Source organism: Pezoporus occidentalis, unplaced genomic scaffold (assembly GCF_034315485.1).
Source record: "Pezoporus occidentalis ecotype Australia unplaced genomic scaffold, CSIRO_AGI_Poc_V1 ctg270, whole genome shotgun sequence".
In the NCBI taxonomy this organism is placed as follows: Eukaryota; Metazoa; Chordata; class Aves; order Psittaciformes; family Psittacidae; genus Pezoporus; species Pezoporus occidentalis.
Window position 1 is genome coordinate 371,260 of NW_026914612.1, and position 23,846 is coordinate 395,105.

Here is a 23,846-nt window from a genome sequence, read left to right on the forward strand (position 1 = left end):
GAATAAACACGAATTTCAAGTTGCACTTAAAGATGTGAGATAAGGTGTAGCCAAATTCAGTGGACTTTCTGGGGAAACCCAGGGGTTTTCAGCTTCCCATTAACTGAACCTGAATCTGGCCCATATAAAGATCCATGAGATTTCTTCTATCACAGTGTGGTACATGTGGCTGCTGGTCTGTTGTTGGCTAAATCTCATCACCTTCTTTTATACCTTCACAAAGAGCATCTGTTCAAGTGTTTTCCTGAGCAGGCTCCTGAAATTGCTTCCAAGATTTATGCATTTCTATACTACTAAATTCCTCAACTCTATTTGGCCTTCTTACTTGCTTAAACTGATTTATGGGCACTGACATCCACAGATGCAAGATGTTCAAGCTGAAAACCCGCACCCATTTGTTTTATTGGCAGAGTTTGTATTTATTCCCTGGGAGGCCAGTTCTGGTCCTGTGCTTGTTGGATGACATGTGTGGTTTCCAGGCAGACGTCCATTTAAATAAGAGTACTGTAATTAAAAGGATCTGGCTAAGGAAATTGCACAGATCAGAGCAAACAGCTGTGATTTGAAAGGAACAAATACTGTTGTTGTTTTAAATAGCCAGCTCTCGACTTGCTGCCAGAGATCTTACGGATGAAAACTTTCATCCTTTAGATCTTATGGATGAAAACTTCCATCCATTAGACCTTATGGATGAAAATTTTCCTCCAAGTGTTAAAAACATAAGTGAAAAGAGCTCTGTTTCCCCCTCCAAAATATGCGACAAGCAATAGAGAATAAAAGGAAGATAGTCATCAACTTCAGCATAGCCTGGAGATGACTAACTTCAGATGCGTGCACAACAGAGAGAAGCTTTTGAGGAAAAGAAGTACTGCATACATCCTATATTATTCATGCATTTGTGAACAAAAGATGAGATTCCTGAAACAGAAGTTTAATCTGGGAGCATAACTCATTGCATAGATACTCTTCTTCCAGAAAGAAAAGGTCCCCCTCCTGCTTTGTAGGTACAATTCAGTGTGGAAGGGATTGGTCTGAATCAGCCTCCAGCTTCTGAAGGGAGCTGATGGTGAAGTTATGGGTGATGGAGCAGCGAGGGGATCAGTGTGGTGTATACCAAGGATTGGGAAGCAAACCTTAGTGATCAGTTCTGCTCTTTATTCAGTACGGAGACCCACACACCTCCCATCATTTCTATGTACCAGGAGGAGCTTTTTCATTGCCCTGCTGAAAGAGCTGATAGTTGCATGCAACTGTGGATAATGACTGGATCTTTTTCCTAGCTTCTCTGTCCTGCAAACGCTCAGTGGGCATCCAGAAATGTGATTCCTTCATGAATCTTCCCACTAGCAACTTACAACTTACCTTGTTTAATAGAGCCCCTTTCAAACTTGAAATCAAGCATACACTTAAAACAGATTGTTGCACCTGGCCAGTGTCTTTGATAACTTGAAAAAGTCAGACCCAAAAAGAAGTGCAGGAATTCAGGTAACACCAGCTTGAGATCACTCCAACAATGGGGTTGGGGTTGGCTGGGGACCAGAGGAGAGCTGGGATTTACTTCTGCCTCTTCCACTAGTCCCCCAGGGAGCTTGTTCTGTCTCTGTTATACAAGCATTGTAGAGTTACTCGTTCCCTTCTAGCGAGCCTTGAGGTCTGATGGTAAGTATCAACGGCACCAGCTGGTTATTAAGTGGATTTGCTATGTTTGCTAATACAGTTTGTACAAATCAGAGCAGAGAGGGTCATTACAGGCTTAGAGAACAGTGAGAAGTGAAGAATCTGAAAAGAAACTGCTTTCTGTCCAAAACCCTCACAGTCATCTTTTCCTTCCTCTTTTTGAGTGCTTTCTGGGTGGGTTGTTTTGGCTTTTTATTTTTAGCTTACCCTTCCCCACCCTTTATTGTCATTTATTGTCTCATTCTATAGGAAAACCTCTTTTTCGTCATGGAATACCTCAATGGAGGAGACCTCATGTTCCATATCCAGAGCTGTCATAAGTTCGACCTTCCTAGAGCAACGTAAGATGTTCTTATTACTTGCAGGTCACACACATTTGGTTGGGAGAAGCAGAAGCAGCAGCTGCAGACACCAGTTGATTTCATTCCCAGCTCTGCTACTGTCCTGCAGAGGAAACCTTGGGCATATCATTTGACCTCTCTACACGTTACCCAACTGCAAAGCAGAGATAATGCTTGTGCTGGAAGTGGAATCATTCCCTATCCCATCTCTGTCAAAACTGAACATACCGGACATGCAGTTCACCACCGCAACTCAACGATGGGTTTGGAGCAAGTCACTTCCTCTCCCTGTCCTCTTTCTCCTCCCACAGAAGGCTTTTTAGAGCCTATCCACACAGTCAGATCCACACGTCAATCAGAGGTGACCTTGATTTACGTTCATGGTCAACCAGGGAAGCTATTTCTGTCTGGAAGCATTGCAGATGCTGCTCATCAACATTGCATCTGCCTGCAGGCTTTTCCTTAAGCCTGACAACCAGGGACCTCCTTCTGTCCCTTAGGCTGCCCTGCCTGCTGGGTAAGTCCCCTTCCCAGAGCAGCAGTCCCTCAAATAGAGAGGACATCCAGAAGGACCATTCAATCCAGCTGGGGCCTAACCTCTGGAAGTGCCTCCACCATCTGTAAACAGCCCCAAGCATGCCTAGTATCTTGTATTCATGGCCTATAGATGAGGGTTATTATAAAGCAACCTACAGGTATCTGCTGTGAATCTGGGGTTGTTCTTTGTTACTCTTTCTGTTCTTGCTCAGCCCATACTTGGGGGCCGAAATAATGACATTGTGGATGCAACCTCCACCCCAGCTGGGCCATCATTAAAGAAACCCCACAGATGCATTTTCAGCCATCTGTGGAACCAGATATCTTGTTCTTTTACAACACAGGTGGCCTGTAGGCAAGCTGCGGGACCTGATTTAGCTGAGGTTCCCACTCCAGTGATCAGAGGTGAAGCTGTTTGCTAGAAGTAATGGGATTTTCTCTTTTTGCCTTTAAGGTTCAAGGGGGGGAAGGAAGGGGAAGAGATAAAACTTATTGAAAGTGCAAAAGGTAAATTTAAACAAAAAATGAATACAGCCACAGCAAATTAAAAATGTATTTATCTTTGATGAAAGTAAATAGAAGAATTAGAACAAATGAAAGGGGCTTTAAATCCTTCTGCAAGCAAAAGGTACTTTGAAAGTCAATATTGAAACCACTACAAGAATTAGATTTTTATTTAATAATTCAAAACCCCAAACCAAACCCCCATTGAAATCAGTGTTTAATGTAATGGCTTATTTCAAAAGCATTTAAATGTTCAGAATTAAGGGCCAATGCACGGAAGACTGAAGAAGCATCACCAGAGGGGCTGAGGAGCCTGTGATTACATTCCCCACTGGGAGAGCGCATTCACTGCACAATGGTGATTCAACCTTATACTGCCCCTTTGTAGCAGGATGTGGTGGTGTGCTTCCAGCAGAAATGTGTGGAGAACAAAGATCTCAAGCTCAAAAAAGACCCCAGAGAAAGGCCACCACACTGCTGGGTAGTTCATGTCTCCGGCAAACTTTCAACAGCAAGTCATAAACCTGAGCTGCAGAGAGGTCTCTGACAAGGCAAGGGGAATGCCTGTGGTCCCCAAACCGTGATGCACACCAGCCTGCCCATTGCTGGGATCGCTCCACTGTTTGTGCAGCAGATACTGAACATGAGTAATTACAGCTGTGTGTCTGAGGCATTAACTGTAATTTGCAGTTCACAGCCTGGTGCATCACTAACTCATTGATTTACTCTGATTATGTAAATCAGTGCATAGATACAGGCACCACAAGGTCTGGCTTCATTGTGTTGGGAGCCATAGCTTGAGGCAAGGAAGGGTGAACAATAGGAACTGCATGGTTGTTTTTCACTCTTCGGTTGATACAAGACAATCTTGGGATGGAAGGACAAGTCCTCAGAGTCAGTTCCATGTAAAAAGAAATGCCTTCCAAATCCCTGAAGATGAGTAGGCTCCGGGTGTCTACCATTTCCCCAAGTGGTTTCAGCGGGAGCTGGGCTGCTAGCCATGTGGCATGCTTTTGGGATCCTCACATCATCCATCAGCTACCTGCAAAACCCAGTTACACCAAGCTTTCTAGAGACATCCCAAACCTTCTGAGAACTTAATGGAATATTGGCTTCTACTGAGATCAAGCTTCCATCTTTTTGGGTCTAGTTGAAAACGCCTGTTGAGCAGCATCTGTTCTAATCTGTGCCTTCTGTCACTCAGGTTTTATGCTGCTGAAATTATATGTGGCCTCCAATTCCTCCATTCCAAGGGCATAATTTACAGGTAATTTTACTCTTCAGTGTCTAATATATTAAACTTTTCCTGCTTTCCCTGAAAGCACCAATGGAAACAGGGAGACTGCTTCTTACTGATGTACTTACTGATATTGCATTTCTATGCTGATTTCCTTTTTACAGAGTCTGTCTATTTTATTTCAAAGGGAGAGTGTAGAAAAGGCAGTTTTGAGCCCTTTTAGAAAACCCAGTCCTGTTTCAGTTAACATTAAAAGCAAGTGCTTTGGTACATTTACACTGAGTCATTCATACAACACCCAGCACAGGCACTCAGTTTAAGCTTTCCATGTATGAAGGTCAAGCTAGCCATGAGGAATTTGGTGCATTTGCTATGCTGATCAGTGGTGACAATCTCAGCTCAAGTAACAACAGCAGGAAGACAGTGATATACCTTCATTTTGAGGTTATTAGCAGGTCTGCTGTGTGCAGTTCCATGGGGAGATGGGTTTTATCTCACCTACCCTGAATCTCAGCTAGCTGCCCAAACTCTTCGTGTAGCTAGCAGAGAGGAAGGGGCTTTTTTTAGGTTCATCGAGCCTGTGTGTGAGAAATGCCTATTTCTACCAGGAGGCTTTACAGGGAGCCAATGGGGATTAGGTGGGTCATTGCAGCTGCATTCAAACAGAAAAGTCCTTTCCCAAAGTTACTGGTATGAACTTACTCCACAATGCATCAATCTATCAAATCCCAAGAAGTCCTCTACTGCAAACCCACCCATTCCAGCCTCTGCTTGTCTTCCCTAGGAGAATCAAAGTTAGGCACAGATGCTTTAGTCTAATGCACCAGTGTTGTGCTTCAAACCAATAGAAAAGGACAAAGAGAAGACGGGAGCAAGAAGGGCTGCAGAAATCAGGCCACAGTCTGCTTTCCCATGGCCAAAAGGGAGTTTCTAGGGAGCTCCAGTCCAGCTCATCTTTATTTCAAAAGTTGGTTACTACATTGCAGGCTTCTGAAAAGCAGGAAGCAAATAGCCTGTCACAAACAATTGAGAAAGCTTACTAGAACAGTAATGTTTGCTGAAACCAAAATGAGCTTGTTTCAATGTTTGTCATGTAGCTTGAACATTAGAACAAACACTGAAAGTGAATGGCTTGTTTACAGTCCACGCTCCCATTAAAATCCAAGCTTCAATTTACATAACTCACCTTATTATTCATTATTAGTACTCATGTGGGAGCCATTTATAGTCTTTATTGACCAATGATGGTGGTTGCGTAAACATGCAATCAATACCAGTGGTATTAAGCTAAGATGATAGTTGTGATTCAAGCAAGTTTCCAGCTCCAATTATTCTTCTGGATGACTGACGTGCCAAGATCACTTTGCCATGTCTGTCATTTCTACTCAGACTTCTCAGAAAAGTTGGTTACACAGATCTGCATTATCAGAGACAAACTAGTACATTACTGCATATTTAGCCAAGCGTTCACTGAGGACAATAGCTGATCTGTAACTGGAGGAGGACTCACCCCAGTCCATAAAACCCTTCCCTGCCATAAAATAGACAGTCATCTATCTGAACGGGGCCTACAAGGGTGCTGGAGAGAGACTCTTCATCAGGGACTGTAGTGATAGGGCAAGAGGTGATGGGTTCAAACTGAAACAGGGGAAGTTTGGGTTAGATAGAAGGAAGTTCTTTACTGAGGCACTGGAATGGGTTGCCCAAAGAAGTAATGAATGCTCCATCCCTGGAAGTGTTCAAGACCAGGTTGGACAAAGCCTTGGTCTGCATGGTCTAGGGTGAGGCATCCCTGCCCATGGCAGGTGGTTGGAACTGGATGATCTTAAGGTCCCCTTCCAACCCAAACCAGTTTATGATTCTGTGACATTGTGACTTTGTGTCAGCATTGTTAATGCTGAATTTTTTATCCTTCACATTTTTACTCAGAATTGCTACACCAGTGGTGTGTTAGGGTTTGTGGCCCATTTCCTCATGAGAGAGATGTTTAGAGTCTGGATCTTCAAGAAATGTGGGTAAATTGGAATCTCCAGACATAGGGTAGCATAATGATAGGAAAGAAATACCTCGTTCTCAGGAGTCGGTGCAGCATTGTTTTAGGTATCGAGGTTTGAGAGAAAACATTTAACCAGTCCTTTGTCATTGAAGACAATAACAGGGTCAGTTGAACACACAGTCATGAGTATCTCAGTCAGAGCTAACTAAGCACTTAGGAATAGAAATCATTTTTGCTACTACATCACTTGTGATGTAGTAAGAATAATGAATCCAGCTGTTCCGTCTCATGCACCTACGTTTGAAATGTTGGCTTAAATGTTAATGAATGAGCTGAGGCTTTTTTTGGCAGCAACTCCAATCCCTGGAGCCAATGAGTTTGAGACTCATCAAAATAATGAAAGCAAACTGTAGGTGATGGGTTTTCTGTTTTGCTTCGATCTTCCAGCTGAATAAAAGCAGCGCTGGCAGCCAGAGATTGATCTCAATGGTGTAACTAAAATAAGTCATTCCAGCTGGAAATTGTGACAACACGAGTGTCTGCAACATGGAAGGCAAATGTCTCATTTGTCTTTATATTTCTTTTTGATTGATGACTCCCCGTTTTTCTGGAGCCGTATTCTAGCAGCAGCGAACAATTGGCCCGTGACAAGAATTTAGTGTGTAGACAATATGAGGTCTCCCACCCTGACTGGGATCTGGCTGAAGGAGCTTTGCACAGAGGGAGGCAAGAACTACCATCTTTCCTGCAGTTGTAGGCAATCATCTCGGGAGCATCATGCCTTAGGAATTACCTTACTTAAGGGAGTCAAAGCCATTCTGGAAAACAAAAACACATTGTAAAAGAGTTATCATCAGGAGGCAGCTGTATACCAGCCTTGTGGTTAGGACTCTTGCCTGAGATGTGGAAAATGTGTGCGGGCTGTGAATCAGCAGAGGCTGGAAAAGACCAGTTGTATCCTCAGCTGTAGGCACAAGCCAATGTTGTGTCTGGGTGCTTTGGGAGCCCTGAGAAGGAGCAGTGATTGACAGCATGGCATAGGCAGCGCAGGAACGTGGGTGCTCTAAGACCAGGTGACCCAAATGCTACCTAGATCCCAGGTTGAAATGCAGCATCACTGATCCAAACATCTCCCTGAGTCATTATTTCAATGAAAAGCTAAACTTGTAGATAAGATATAAAACATTTATCATAGAAGCCACGCCAGCCTTCCTTTCTTTCTGCCTTCTTTCTTTACATGCTTTTCTCTCCTTTCACGTTGCTCCCACGTGAGGCCCTCTTTGTTCTCTGTCAATGGCTATGATTCATCAGCTCACTTGCTTTTATTTCCTTCTCTGTGCATTTCTTTTTTTTCCCTCTCTCTGACCTCTTTGTTTCCCACAGTAGCTCAGAGCCTGAAACCTCTGCCAACGGATGGGCAGCTACGTTTGAAGGGCTTTGTAAACCCCCAGGTCTCAGATAGTGCAGCACAGAGCTGAAAAGCTGCGGGGTATTTTGCTGATATCTGGGATTATTCTGACCTTCTGCAAGCCATGCAGGGCTTGTGTATCCCTACTTACTCTAACATTTGTACAGCCTGCACTGAGATCTAGTGGCAGCTTCAGAGAGAGTAGTGAGACTTCCAGGGAAGGAGAAAGTGAGCATTAGCTGTTCCATTCTTGCTCACTCTTTCCAGGCTATGTTAGGGCAGAAGAAACACACTGGCTTCACGATTCTGCATCCTTGAAGGAGGCAGCTTGTAAGAGATGTCTTGGTAACATCTCCAGTAAATGAATCAGTGCTGGGATGGGAGGAATGAGAAAGAGGGATGTTGAAGTCCAAGAAAGCAGCTCCTCATTCAACCCTCAGCCTTCCCTTGTGATTTCACCCTATAGGCACTACATAGAGGCACATAGCAAGTTAATGTGTAACCTGCTCAAATAACTTGTGTGGCTTCATAACACTTTAAAGGAGGGATTTCCTTCTCTTCCTCCACAGAGACTTGAAGCTAGACAACGTCCTTTTGGACAATGAGGGGCACATCAAAATCGCTGATTTTGGGATGTGCAAGGAGAACATGTTTGGAGATGCAAAGACAAGCACTTTCTGTGGGACTCCTGACTATATCGCTCCTGAGGTAGGTGTGGGGTCCAAGGGAGGTCAGCAAGATGCTGTGGGACAGAGAACATATCTGACCTGCTTTTGAGCAGTTCCAGGCTGGAAACTGGATTTCAGTTTGACTCAGAGTCTGTGTTGCTGTCTGGCATTGCATATTTGTGTGGCTTATTCATTTTTTGTGCAAATGAGCCTGGAAAGCAAGTGGTGCTTGAAACCTAAGCAAGAAACAAAACGCTTCATGGAAATTCAGTTTGGGCCATGGCAGAAGAAGCTTCAAGAGGTAGGTCCTGAAATTCAGGGACAGGAATGGGAAGCATGTTCCCTCGCAAGCTAACAATAGGAGGCTTCAATGGCTATAAAGGCTCCTTTATAGCTGGTAGGAAGCTGTGGGGACTTTTAAAGCATGATGTTCATCATAACCTAAGAGAGAAAATAGAGAAAGGTGGGATAGAATGTCCATCTGGACTGATTCTCCCTTCTCATTGATTGACCACCTTATAGATAAAGAGAGGCTGCGTCCATAATAAAGCAGAGATTGGGGTTCACCTTCCCCCGGGATATGCTCTGATGCTTAGTCGGATAGCACCCGTAAGCTTGGACTTCTTTCTTACTCAGACGGGTTCTCAGCTGGCTGCAAACACAGCCTGTATAGAGAGCATCCTCCCAGAGCTGAATAAGACACTATATGCTCTGTGGTATAACCTTAAAACTGAGCACAGGCTTGAAGGTCTGCCTAGACAAAAAACAACTAATAGCTGCTGGTAAAAGGGATGGAGATGTTTGGAGACGTGAACAGGAGGGTGGCCATGTATCCTGATTTTCACTCTCTTAAATGCCAGCAGTTAGGAGAGGCATTGCTCTCTGGAGGACAAGTGGGAACTGACTTCTTGACTGGGGTTTGGATTACCTGCTTCTCTGCTTTGTGTGTGCACAATGCCAGAGCACCTCATGTCACCGCAGGAATCCATCCCTGGAGCACAAGTTGTCTCCTGGTGAAGGAGGCTCTAACGCTAAACATGATGGAGCTGTATCAAGGCCAAGCTGTGCTTGAGCTATAGAAGGGGAAGGCAGAGCTTGTAGCTTGTGTAAAGGTCCCGCTCTGTTCCCCTGTCTCCGGAAGGCTGGAGTTTGCATGGGGGCAGTCTCCAGGCTCCATGGAAAACCATACCAACAGTTCCTCTTCTGCAGTTGCTATCTACTGATACCTGGTGGAGCAAAGCTGAACTTGAGCTCTATGTAGCCATGCAATAAAATTGGGTGGTCACAGACACAGACTTCAGCTTGCCCATAGCAAGGTCCTTGCTTCTCCTTATTTCATTCCATATCTTCACAGACAGAAATTTGTTCTTTTTTTTTTTCCTCTCTTTTTTTTTTTCTCCTAGTAAATTTAGATCTTTTGGACTAGATCCCTTCAGAAAGGAGAAAGCTTCCTTAACCTGGTGACTTCACACAATGATAGATCTTATTATGGAGAGGCTTTGACTAATTAGGTGGCAAATTGGGGCCAAAGAAAACATTTTTCACCTCAGAGAAGAACGTACGAGTCATCCATGCATCATGTCTGACATCACTCTGAAATCCATTTATTTGCCTTTCAAAATCTCATTTCCTGATGTTAGTGTTTCCATGATGGATATTGGTACTTTCCAAATAGCTTTTAAAGCTTTTGTTTTTTCCCCTCTCCACTATAATTCATTGATCTTTTACTGTGCACCACAGGTTCGATTCTGATCTAGGTTACATCACTGCTGACAAACTCTTCAAATCAATTGGATTAGTATTGCCTAAGAGCAGACATAAACATGCTCTGCAATCAAGTTGCGATTGTCTTTTATTCCACTGTAGTATGCTTTCATTTAAGAATAAAAAAGCTATTTTCTGATCCTAAAGAAGAAAAAAAGAGAGAAGTCATAACCCATTATCTGTGATTTTACTTCATAGAAAAGAGAAAGACTAAACCAGCTCAGAGTTTTGTTTCTGCACCATCATTTATTTTAGAGATTCAATGGGTGCATATGAAACATTTTACTTCTAAATGGAAAGCACGGATAGAGTTTATGGATCATCTCTCCCACGAGAGGCAGGAGCACTGGACTTGCTGTCAGTGTTTCAATGCAGCTGCAAGCACTGTAATCTGTTGCAGTCTCAGCACCTTGGCTAAAGCCACACTCATGAGAGGACTTTGGGTCAATACACAGGCAATTTAGGGAAGGTCATCACTCCAGCTGACTTCCCCCTGGTCCCCACACACTGGATGTAGCCCTCACTTTATAGCTGAACAAAAAGGAACAAACCAATGGATAGGCTTGAGGACAAATTCCCATCCTCTGCTCAACCAGTCTGAAGATGGCAGATCAACACCTGCTTTCTCATTGTTTTTCCTGGGGCAGCTTCACACCATTTTACTGACTGATAGCCCTACAGTACCCTTCCACTGCCACCTTTGTGACCTTAAAATACAGTGCGAGTTAAGTCAGTCCCAAAATGCTAATGCCTGACCATTTGTCTTCTTGGCTTTCACAAACCTGATTTGAATCCTTGGAATAACTTGGAGAGCAGGCCAAAGATGACTTGTCTCACTTCTTAGGTTTGAGACCTCCCTGGTAGCCAAGGATTCATTCAAGTAACTTAAGAGGTACCTGCAACCTGTTACCTGCAGTGTGAAGGACTGTTTAGGCACCCAGTGGTGGCTGTGATTTGGATGGAGTTCCTTGAATCCCAGCCTGCGCACCACCAGTAGATGCTCTGGTTCATGCTTCAGGCAGAGGGAAGCATCTCTGCTATCCCTCTCAGTGCAAAGTCAGTTGGAAGGTCAGGGTCTGACCACCCTTTTGAAGCTGAAATACTCCTCACGGGCCTTTTGCATCTGACTTTGTTACTCCTCTCTTTGGGCAGATATTGCTGGGGCAGAAGTACAACACCTCCGTTGATTGGTGGTCCTTTGGTGTCCTCCTGTATGAGATGCTTATTGGCCAGTCTCCTTTCCACGGCCAAGATGAAGAGGAGCTTTTCCAGTCTATCCGCATGGATAACCCATTCTATCCTCGCTGGCTTGACAAAGATGCAAAGGACATTTTGCTGAAGGTAAGGATTACCACACGTGGAATGAAAGTCTTTTTGCCACAGCTGTCATCTCTGATCTGTGCATCTTCAGCTGTTGTTCAGAGAAACACCTTTAGTGTGATAGGCCCAGAGAGAATCACTTTTATTGTCTGTGGATCAAAAAGCACACCTGACCTAAGTCATGAGGCTGTCTTTGTGTCTTCTTTCTCCGGAGTTGTGATGGTGCCTTCTTGCATCCAGTACGTAGGATCACAGGGTATCAGGTACCAGCAGAGATCAGTTTCTTTGCAGAGAAATGCCTAAGGCACAAAGCATGTTAAATCCTGGGAAAGTTATTCTACCAGGATTCAAACTAGGGGTTACAGTGACTTCCTCGATAACTTTGGCTTTGAAGCAGTTCTTGTGCCTTAAATATGAGGACATGCAGGGTAGATTGCTTTGGTGTTCAGCTTGATTTTTAGTAGAGGATATTTTGCATCTTTACACTGAGCTAAAGAGCAAGAAAACAAAGCCTGAGCCATGTCCTGAAGTGGCAGAGCTGCTCAAGCTAGTAGCACCATGTCATCTGATTTTTGGCCCTTTGGATCTCTTACATAGTAATGCATAGTGTCCTTTCTGAGTAGAGCACTCTTCTGTTTCCCTCTAGTGGGTATCCTCCTCTTCTTTTAGGTTCCCTTCCATTAATACACTGATTTTTGGCCCTTTGGATCTCTTACATAGTAATGCATAGTGTCCTTTCTTCCTCTTCTGTTTCCCTCTAGCTTCTTTTAGGTTCCCTTCCATTAATACACTGATTTTTTCATTTCCTCCTTCTCAGCTCCTTGCCATTTAGCACTGTAGCCTTCTGGCTTTCGCATGCAAGTTATTCTAGAGATGCCAAAAAGAAATGCAATGAAGTCACAACAGGTTCCCTCCCCTCAGTTGGGCTTTAGACTGATGCTGGACATGATCTAAAGGCATTGTATCAAGAGGGAGCACAGTAAGAGAGCATGTGCAGAGTGTTATAATGGTTCAGCTGATGTGAGGTAGCTTGTTCCTCACAAGATTTTGGTTATATTTGATGTACAGCCCCTACCTTCACTTCTGCATTTACAAAGTGACAGGACAACATAGAGCATTCCACTACCAAAAAATGGAGAACAGGAGATTACTTTAGCATCTGTACAGTGCGCAGCAGGGCTCTGGTGTTTAAGTATCACTATAAAATGATAATGAAAACAATCAAAAGCAGTTTTCCAGGAAGATATTTTGAATGTTTGTGTGTGGGACTTACACTGCCATCTTTCTGTACAACCGACCCATACTTCTGTCAGGATTAGAGTTAGTAATCACCTCTATAGCGATCAATGAACTTCCTGGCTTAGGAAAAAAAGAATTAAAAACTCCATTAAGGGCTATTCTCATTGCCACTGACTCTGGATAATTACATACTCTACACTGCTTAATGCCTTAATGCTTAAACCACAACCATTATCAGCACAGAATTTAACATATGGACTCTGCATTGCTGTATATCAGTTGCCTGTAGAAGACTCCAGTTTTGGCTAAGCTTTGCCCACAGTGTTAACAAAAGCCCAATGCTTGGGTTCTTTTCCAATCTGGCCCTCAATAGTCCATACATCAGATTATTTTGCTGCCGCTTTTGGCATTAGATATTTCTATTTGTCTTTGCTGAGTGGTATCTCTTGTACGCTCACTCTTTGCCGAATGGAGTAGCAAGCAATTCTACTGTATGTAACCCAACTGCATTTTGAGATGAACTCCAATAGTAAAGTGCTTTTGAAGATTTGCCCTTACCTCTGCAGTAAGACATACTGGCTGTGTTCAGGTGCCCTGCTGTCAAGTGCTGCCATTATTCCTCTCCACTGACTTTAGAGGGATACAGAATCTGGTGCTCTATGGGCCAGCTGCAGATATAAAGATGAATTTTAATCTATTCACACCCACCATTACACCAGTACTTCAGGATTGCATCCTGCTCACACACTTTAAGAGGACTCAAGCATTTAGCACTCCCAAAACTCTCCCCCAAAACCACTTCACTGCTTCCAGAGCCAAACGGCTCCTGCATCACCATAAAAACATCAATGGCAAAACCGGCTGTGTTTGCACTGAACTGAAGAGTGGGCTCACGCCTACATGTAGCTGATGGTGAGAAGATATGCTCCACTTCTAGCTTTTCCCTTATCATCTTCATCAGAACTAGTCATCCACAGGATTTGTAGCCTGCAGTGTGCAACAAACACAAGCCAGCTATCTGAACTGGGAGTCTTTTAACAAAGAAGACTTTGTCAGTATCTGAGCTGGTCAGTGGAGAGAAGCAAGCACTTCCAGGGTGTCTTTTATCTCCTCTTTAAGTGTTTAAAGGGGTCAGAGGATTTGCATCTAAAAGATGACTGTTTATTAGGTGTCGAATGCTGATAGTCCAGGTGTCCAAGGCTGTAGGAGATGAATGCAATCCCACATAGTATTTGTCACAAAATCATGCTTATATTTAAACCATAAAAATACTTCTGATAACAAGAAATTGTGCAGACAAACCTTTACAAGTGCAACATTTCACCTGCGTAGCTGCATATTTGCGTGCTCAGACACGTCTGTTGTTGCTTCTGTAGCAAATTGTCCTCTTTCTCCTGCAAAGGTCTCTCAGTTTGGATGTGTTCAGCTTAGAACCCAAATTGGTTCCCCCAGTCAGAAATGCAGTAAGGTAGAAAAGTCCACACTCTTTTATCAACCGTGCTTGAGTTTCAAGTCTGAGACCCTATCTGGTAGGACTGTCTCAATGAATACACTGTTATTGATAAAAGACTAAGTGACTTCTCTTTCTTCAACATTCTAGCTTTTTGTGAGAGAACCTGAGAGGAGACTGGGAGCAAGAGGGAACATCCGCCAGCATGCCTTCTTCCGGGAAATAAACTGGGAAGCTTTAGAAGAAAGAAGGATGGAGCCTCCTTTCAAACCAAGAGTGGTAAGGATCCTTCTTCAAACTCCACCCATCTTATGTCTTTCTATCCTAAATCATTTGCTCCCCAAATATTGAACATACCCCCAGACATACCAAGACCCACAGTAATGTTATAAGCCATCTCTATGGGGGCACTGTCAAAATCTTCAGACATGGGTCTTTAATGTCAGAGACCTCAAATCCTGTTTAGATTCATGGAGTCAGCGTATTAAAGGTGACTAAACGTCTGCTTTACACTGGAACAGCTTTAGACACCAAGTGAAGGCTTTCAGAATGTCCTCAAACTTTCAGAGTTATCTTGTGGAGTTGCCCTGCACACGGAGTAGTCTCTCTGTCTAAAAGTAGATGCAGGACCTTGGGCAGGCAGAATGGAAAGCGTTGACTCTTACTTTAATGTCCAAATACAGATTAAATTGTTCACAGGCTGCCAGTATGTAGTGTACTTCAGACACAAGAAGCTGAAACCATACACGATTTAGATCTACTACAGCCTTACTCACTGTATGTTTGTTTATTGGCTGGGCTGCCTGACCTGAGCATCATGACTATTATTATGTGATGGCTACAAGCACAAATCTGGCATGCCCACACCTGAGAAACCATAAATTACTCATTTTCTCAGTTACCATAGAAGGGGTCTGGTGGCCACTTTAAACACCTTCACTTAAACACATAAGTACAGCCCATTCTGTCAGGATTATCTTTCATTGTACTGCAGAAGGTAAAGAAGGAAAAGCACATCAGATAATGAGGTGATCGGCTAAGTCAGGCTCCTCCTGACTGTTCATAACAGTCATAATAAGCTATCAAATTCTTATTAACAACAATAATAAAATTTAATTTGACAAGTGCATCATGCTTTCATTTTACAGTCTTTCACAGGAGTTATTTAATTGATGGGTCTAATCTGCTGTGTTACAAAGCTTCAGCATCTCTGCCTGGCAGAATTCACAGATCTCAATCTCAGTACCTCCTGTATAGTGTTTATTCCCATTACTACTTCAATAGGATGGCAATAAGCAAGTGATTAGCAGTGGTTGCTGGATATTAAGAGCTCAGGCAGAGGTTGACAGGTTGCCCAGAGAAGCTGTGGCTGCCCCATCCCTGGCAGTGTTCAAGGCCAGGTTGGACACAGGGGCTTGGAGCAAGCTGCTCTAGTGGAAGGGGTCCCTGCCTGTGGCAGGGACTGGAGCTGGAGGAGCTTTAAGGTCCCTTACACACCAAACCAGTCAGGGGTTCTATGACATTCACTGCAGTTTGGTATCTTACTGTGCCTCATATGGGCTGGAGCAACTAATCATTGCGCAAAAGGCCAAGAGAAATGCATTTCAGGTTCCCTGGCTGAGCTGAGCTTGCTCCCAGCTAGTTAAGCTGAGCCTGTAGGAAGCAGCCTGATAGGGCCAGTACCATTGTAATGAAGATCTGGATATTACTGGTTTGACGTGAGTTTTGTCTTCTTTTTCTTAAAGAAATCTCCAAGTGACTGCAGCAACTTTGACAAGGAATTTCTAAATGAAAAACCGAGACTGTCGTGTGCTGACAGAGCACTCATTAACAGCATGGACCAAAATATGTTCAGCAACTTTTCTTTTGTGAACCCTAAAATGGAGAAGATACTGTGCTGAGGTCTGCCTTACTGAAAGAACTCTTTAATGGTAAACACTCTCTCACATGAAGACTGTGCATGGTGGTTTTTACCAAGAACCCTCCAGAAAAACACCTCAATGAAAGTTTGTACCATGCCTGGAGGCTTCTGGCTTATTCCAGTCCATAGCAGATGCCAGCTACTCTTCATTATTGATGAAGTTACTTTGTGGTATCTTTTGGTCTCTCTTGTTCTTGAAGTTGAGAGCATCCGAAGAAGAGGAGATGCCAAAACCTGTTCCTCACTACTTGTATACACAGCCAGTGGGTTTCTTTGTAAGAAAAAAACCAACTATATTTGAGTTTCTGGTGATGTCAGTGCCCGTTTCTGCAATTTACACCTAAACCTACCTTCTTCTGAAGGACAAGTGGTTTGCTTGAAGGTATCTGAAGGTATCTGGGCAGACTTTGGGCTGGATGTTTCAGTGACCTCCACTTGTACCTGTGTGGAATTGTGCATGTATGCACAGTTCTAAGAAGCAATTTTGCTCCCTACACAAGTAATGTTCACAAGTGTTAGGGTTCGATTTTGCTCTGCTGGGACAAAGACACTTTGCAGTTGCCCAGTCCAGCATTTGTACATCTCAATCAGAGGCACTGGAGCTAAAGACTCAACCGCAAAGGAAGATCATCCCCATGGCAAGTATCAAGATCAATGCAGAAAGCCAGTGGTTTACACTTAGGACTTAAGCAGGAAGGATGTGGAATTGCAGTCCAGCAGAAAGCCTCGAGAACCCCTGTTTTAAAGCTTTAACTCTCCTTGCACACACCAGACTCATAGCAAAACCTGGACTGGGCTTTCTGGAGTTTTATCCTAAAGGCGGAAGAGGTTTCCTCAAGCAATTGTTGAAGTGTGGTAAAACTGGCCTTCCAGTTTTGGTGTATTTCACTTGAAAGGTAGTAATCAGTCCTTGCAAAGGCTGGTACACTGTCTTTTGCCCTATATGGCGTCTGAGCTCTTTGGCATATATGATGGACACGGGTCAACAAGCTGCACCCAACAGTCACAGGGCAGGACAGCACATCAGGTGAGGGTGATCTTGCTCTTCACCTCATGGCGTTTTGCTGTGTTCGATCCCTTTGCAGTCTGTGGAAATGCAGGGGAGTTTTTAAAAGTCTTTTCTGTGATCCTTTCACCATGGGATCCTTTTCAATGAAGATGTGCTGTTTTCTGAGGTTGGAGGGATGTAGAACTGCCCAGTTGCTGCTTGTCAAAGCCCAAACAGAGGATTCTGTAGTAGCTTAGACTTAGGCAATCACCCAAGTTGTTAGGCTCTAATTGACATATATACATTTGGAGCTCCATTGCACCAATCCATTCAGTCCATGGAGAAGAGAAGATCAAGAAGGTGATCCCAAAATCAGATTCCCTTCCGAGGTGCCTTTCTGACCAGGCTATCACCTTGGATCTCTCACCAGGATGAACGCAGCCTTGCAGGCAGCACTGGGATATCACAGGCAGTGACCGCAAGCACTGAGTCCTTCAGGACCAAGAGCAGAAGAAGTGCCGAGCATCAACAAGAAGGTTTCAGTCCAGTGACTCTCATGAAATCCTTGCTTGTGCTGTGTGAAACTCAGGGGGCATCTGTGCTCAGTTTGTGCAGCTGGTCACCGTGTTTAGTTAGAATGATTAATGTGGGTTTTTTAAATGCCAGTGCCGTTTGTACAGTTTAATAAAACATTGTGTACAATTGGAAAATGGGCTTTGAAGTGATTAAATAGGAGCAAAGAACAGAAGTGCTCAGAAAAGCCATTGAAACGGCGCTGTGCTTTCTGGGGAATGTTCCTCAAGGGAATTTCAACCTGTAAATACACAGGATCAGCAAGCATTTGAGCAACTGTAACTACTTCATAGATCAGCATCTATAACAAGCATTTGGCGCTTGCAAAGGTGCCAAGATGAGAGTAAAACGTTCTTTTTTACTGCCAGAAGGAGAAATGGCTGTAAATGGGGTCTGGTATCTCAGAGGGGTTGCAGAGCCAAATGTGCAGAAGTCATTACTGTTAGAGGGTGACTCAGACCATCTTCCTTTGACACCTGAATGAGGCTGGATCAGCCAAGTGCTAGGACACTGTCCACGTGCTATACGTGGAGTCTGGGTGGCCTGATCCAGACAAGAGATTGCATTTCTAAGCATGTGAAGACAGGCAGTATCCCACTCGAAATGGCTGTTACAGATGTTTCCTTTACAATGGCACAGTGGTTTGGGCTTAACACCAATGGAGGGACACCCCGAGAGGGAAGACAAAGGAAGGAGGGTTCTGAATCACCTCCTATGCTTAAGTAACTGAAGAGCAACAGGGTTTAACACCTCTCTGACCAGAGGCAGGGTTCTCTGCACCCCAGTTGTGGCCCTGTACAGATAAAGCAGCCAAACATACCAGTGACTTGTAAAGGAGGACGTTGCTAGAGCAGACATGGGGTTAGGCTTACTGTAGGGCTTTTGATGTAAACCACAAGAAGTGCCTGCTTCTCTCTGCAAGGCATCTTCAGCGCAAAACCCCAATAAACCCATTGAGGGTGAGAGAGAGGGAGATGGGAACGCGCATGCTGTGTGTCTCACCAGTGCCACAGAACGAAAACCCTCCCAGCTGTGCCTGTGGTAGGTGAAGAGTGACGTGGTAAGCAGCAAGTGTCTTCCTGTGGTGGCGGAGATCGAGAGATAGGAGCTGGTGAGGGCTGAAAACCAAACACCCGCACGGAAATAAGCAGCAGGCCCGGTACCCGCAGAGATGTTTCTTTGCCTTGGATAAACCTGGCCCCTCCATACCCTTCTTGTCTTTTCTTCTTCTTTTCCTTTCCCCTCCTCCATAAAACATTCATTTTATGGCACGGTAGGTGAGACTTGCCAGGTTTGGTTTATTCATTTAAGGGGTGATTCTGCCCCTCCACTCTGCTCTCGTGAGATCCCACTTGCAGCACTGTGTGCAGTTCTGGTATCCTCAACATAAGAAGGACATGGAGCTGTTGAAACAAGTCCAGAGGAGGCCACAAGGATGATCAGGGCCTGGAGCACCTCCCATACGAAGACATGCTGAGAAAGTTGGGGCTGTTCAGCTGCATGAAGACCTCAGAGCAGCTTCCAGTATTTGAAGGAGGCTACAAGGACATCAGGGACAGTAGCGATAGGACAAGGTGGGGAAGTTCAGGTTAGATGTAAGGAAGAAGTTCTTTACTGTGAAGGTGGTGAGGCACTGGCACAGGGTGCCCAGAGAAGTAATAAATGCTCCATCCCTAGCAGTGTTCAACACCAGGCTGGACAGAGCCTTGGTGACATGGTCTAGTATGAGATGACCCTGCCCACAACAGGGGCTTGGAACTGGATGATCTTAAGGTCCTTTCCAACCCAAACCATTCTGTGATTCACTGAAGGCCAAATTTCATTCTGGAGCCCCATGGGATCACAACACTGAAATAGGAGCCTGGCTCCTGCAAACATCAGAGTCTGACCTCCAACGCCCTATGCTTCAGCTCAAGATTTGGAAGTCCTCACCATCCAACTTCTTCCCCAGTCTTGGCTCTTCAACTGACTGATGCACACATTCCTACCTGTTGATGTTCACCAAACCAAACATGAAGCTGATGAACAGGCCAGGATAAGTGGGAATCATCAGTGAGTAACAGCCCTGACTCCAGTCCTCCTGCAAAGGCCTCCAACTTGCTTTCCAGTGGAGGTTGGTTGGTCTCACAGCTCCTCAGCTTGCAGACCAACGGTATGGTTGCTTCTCCCTTAAGGAAGACCAAGCTTCATCCTGTGCCCCATCATGCTCTTTGCTGCCCATGCAGAAAGAAAAGGCAACTTTGCCCAGTGGCTACCAGGCACATCTTACAATGGAGAGATATCACCAGGAGTCCCTGTCTGCCAATACAGCTCAAAACAGTGAATACTACAGGTATACTCTTCCCTTTACTATTGCATTTGTATCTTATACACTTAAAACCCAAGTGAGAGATCACAGCTGGGACCTAAACTGCTCTCTCACTCCAAGAGATGCCAGCTCATCAAGTGCATCGCCTACATCAGTTAAGATCATAATCAATATGTGACCCAAAGCATGTTTTGTGGTGTTGTGAAGACAATGGAGGTCTCAGTGCACACTACAGGAAGCCTTTCTACTTTCCTTGCTTGCAAAGACCCTTTATCTTAGCTGTCTCACAGCAGCCAAGACAGCACACGAAGAGCTGGTGAAACACAGGAATTAATGCATTTCTGGCTCTTCTGTAACTGGCATAGGTTGCAAGCCAATAGTGCTGTACAGCTCAGTGACTGTACCTGACATGATGGGGTCCATTCTGCTGTTTGGTAATGGGCATGATGGAGTCCTTTATTCTCTATATTAACTTGATATTTATATACACAAGGATATGAAATGATTAAAAAGAAAAGGAAAGTGAAACAAAGAAAAAAACATTGAGTTGTAGAATATGAAACAAGCACAGAAAAGGAAAGTAGGGAAGAAAGGAGGGGTACAGGTTGATATAATCTTATACAACATTTCTCTTCATTCCATGGTTTCAGTTACAACCCTGCTGTTTTCCTTCAAAGTCACCAATCCTGGAGCTGCTTTTGTAGCTGAAGCAAAGGATTTTTGAGATATCAGAGGGATATCTCAAACAGCCTGCGACTAGAACAGATGAATGGCTCTAATCTGACCTCTTGGGTAACAGAGAGCATCCGTCCTACCCCGACATCTTCCCCAGAAATCCAAGTATTTCTGTCCTGAATCTGGATTCAGATCCCAGTTCAAATAACTGCATTTAGCTGTCTACTGCATAGGAATGCAGTGTTCACTTTCAGCCATCTAACATCACTGAGACACCCTGGGGTGTTCTCTGCTTTTGCCACTGGGTTGCAAAAATGCCATCTTATTGACTCCTGTCCTAAAAAACACCTGAGACAAACGGCCTTTTCCAAGAGCAAGCCTGCATCTGCTGAGCCTATGGCAGGCACACTTGGTTTATATGCATGTGGTAGCTGCTTGTGGAACATTTGCTGGCACTGAGCTACTGAAACAGGCTGACCTAGAGGCTGGCAATGTCTTCATGGTTTGATCCTGTTAAAGAAGATCCTTCTAAGAAGAAACATCAGAAATTAGTCACCAACATGTTTTCTGTAGTTGCTAAAGAAACTCCACGGAGGAAATTCTCCATCCTCCTGGTACATCCTCATTATGGAGGACCAGATGATGGTGCATTCCCATTTGCATTGACAAGCATCTCCTCTTCTCCATGCTAAAGCAGTGATAACCAGCGAGGCTCAAAGCTCCCTATTTATGGTCTTTGGAGAACTGTATTTGCTTCCAATCTCCACAAGGACTTTCAGTTTCATTTTGAATCTCGGGATCTGGTGAGTCAAAAATTCAAAGCTCTGCCAGAAATCTTTGTCCACCTCCACAGAAATGGTGCAGAAGCTGACTGCAAAACCCTTAACACCTTTTGAGGCTTCCTTAAAAGGCCAACAAGGCCTACATGATCTCTTGGTGGGGTTAAGTTGGAGCAAAACTGAACAATATTCAACACAACTTTGAAGAGAAGCGTGTCTTAGGGGAAAGACAAGCCTGTGGTTAAGGTGCTAGTGAGTCTTTGTAGACCTACATTTATTTCCAAGGTCTGCTATGCATATCTCCTGTGGTCTGGTGCAAGCTATCTTGTTAGGCTTTGACTTTTCTTCCTCTATGAGCATATGCCTAGAGTATATATGTAAGTATATAGAGTCTGAACATTAGTCATCCTCTGTTGCTCTAAGTTGTTCAGGGCTTATGGAATGGAATTCAAGCCCAACTAGCCAGAGTTGCCTGAAAGTCTGTAATCTTTAAAGTTCATGAAAATTTAACTAGCTGCATCCAAACTAATTATCTAAATTTCCTCTATTATAAGTGGAAAGAGTCTGGAAGTATGATTAATCCTATTCTAAGTCAGATAACTGGAAAAGTAGGCAGATGCTGCCCTCTGTTATTGTGTATCACCTTGTTCATCACTTTGGGGTTCAGTAGGGCCTTACTTTCAGGGAGATACAGTAGCACCATTGTATAAAAAAGGAGAATATAAAAATACCTCAACTGGCTGTGAATCAGGCTTTCTTCTTCCAAGACTGGTTCTGAATGGCTATGCTGTGAGTGTCATGGGACTTAGGTCTCTGTTGTGGCACCCTACTTTGGTAACCAGAGCCAGGAACAGTCAAGGGGTTGGTCCATCTCACCACCCCCCTGAGTAGTCTAAACTTCATCACTTTGTCTGTAAGACTTATGGACTGTGTTGCAAGCTGTGCTAAACTCAAGAAGAACATCATCAGCTGCTCTCCTCTCTTTCACCAAGCTAATAATCTCACTGTAGAAGGTTTTTGTGCGGGCTGGTCAGACGTGATCACACCTTTCTAAACCCATGCTGACTACTCCTAATCACCTTCTTGTCCACAGCAAGTTTTGAAATTGCTTCCCAGAGGATTTTCTCCGTCAGCTTCTTAGGGATGAAGGTGAGGGTTACCAGCCTGCAGAACTCTTACCCTCCTCTGGCCCTCCTTCAAGATGGGAGTGACATTTGCTTTCTTCTATTTCTTCTATTCTGCACTTCAGCTGAGGACCAGACTCATGATATAGGTCTTAATCACTTCAAAACAGAAACCTCATACATGTCTGTGTGGCTGGGTATATCCTGGTTGCCATCTGCCTGCAACTCAGCTTAGAAAGCCCCAGATACCAAGCCAGACATTTGCTGCAGTCCATTGCCATGAAGAAGCTGAAGCCTTTTAGGAATATTTGGTAAAGCCTTGGGACAGCTACTGGTGGGTTGGGATCCACCACAACTGCTCTTATTTGCCTTGCTTGAGCAGAGGCTGGGTCCATGATCACTCAGTGGGTGCACTTGGGCTCTCCAGCTTCACCTGCAACTGCACCCAAGGGTGACTGTGGGCTGTGAGAGACACATTGGTTTTTAAAGCCATCCAGGACCCCAGTGTGACTGATATGTAGCACCCAGTGTGTCCAATACGTAGCACCCCAGAGTCTGGTCAATCACTTATCCTGAGATTTCTCATCAAAGCAATGACGTTGCCTCCAAAGCTCAAGTGATTGAAAGCTTGCCTAAATAACTTGAATGTCATAGGAGATGCTCCGTTAAGATGAAGCTGTAGGAATGCTTAAAGGCACGGGCTCCTTTTCATTCTTCATTTTCACATATTCAACTAGAAACCCCTTAATTGCTGTTTCAAGAAGCAACTGGGTTCTGTCTGTCTGGGACCCAGCTATGACTGGTCTGCTGCCAAAACAGAAAGCTGCCAGTATATAGCAGCTGGAGAGGTGAATCATAACTTTAATAACCACCTAGAGGAACATGCTGTTTGAGCATCACATTTAATTTATGATGTGGCTCTTTCTTTTGAAGAAACATAAACAGAAAATAAACAGACACCAAAGGAAAGATCTCAGCTTTCACTTTGAAATTCTTTTCATTATTGTTGTTAACCTCCCAGTAGCGAAGGAAATGAGTTCTCTGGTAATCATTTCCATGTAATTTTCAGCTCCCTTCTGTTGATAGCCTTGTGTATAACCCCTTTACTAACAGTGACTTCAAATTGTATACTTTGATATTGCATTCAGCTGGTAGGGAAAGCAAAACTCAGTTTTAAAAAAGCCATTTTATCTCTGCTGTGCATGAGCTCAGCAGGGTAATGTGAGCTCTCAGAGAGCTTATTTATATTCAGTCATTTTCCACCAGGGTGAATTTCTTCAAGATATCACCTCTCATTTCCTCCCTCCTTCCTTCCCCAAATGCCGTGGGGCCAAAGT

General features: G+C 44.1%; 1 protein-coding gene across 1 annotated transcript in view; it reads left to right on the forward strand.

Annotated features, from left to right (window-relative positions):
- Positions 1-17,760, forward strand: part of PRKCQ (protein kinase C theta) — a 45,527-nt gene extending 27,767 nt beyond the window's left edge. The window contains exons 13-18 of the mRNA XM_062624752.1: positions 1,927-2,018; positions 4,264-4,326; positions 8,270-8,408; positions 11,285-11,473; positions 14,292-14,420; positions 15,887-17,760. Of these exons, the coding sequence (XP_062480736.1) occupies positions 1,927-2,018; positions 4,264-4,326; positions 8,270-8,408; positions 11,285-11,473; positions 14,292-14,420; positions 15,887-16,042 (768 nt within the window). The 3' untranslated portion in view covers positions 16,043-17,760. The remainder of the gene's footprint in view (positions 1-1,926; positions 2,019-4,263; positions 4,327-8,269; positions 8,409-11,284; positions 11,474-14,291; positions 14,421-15,886) is intronic.
- Positions 17,761-23,846: the final 6,086 nt, after the last annotated feature.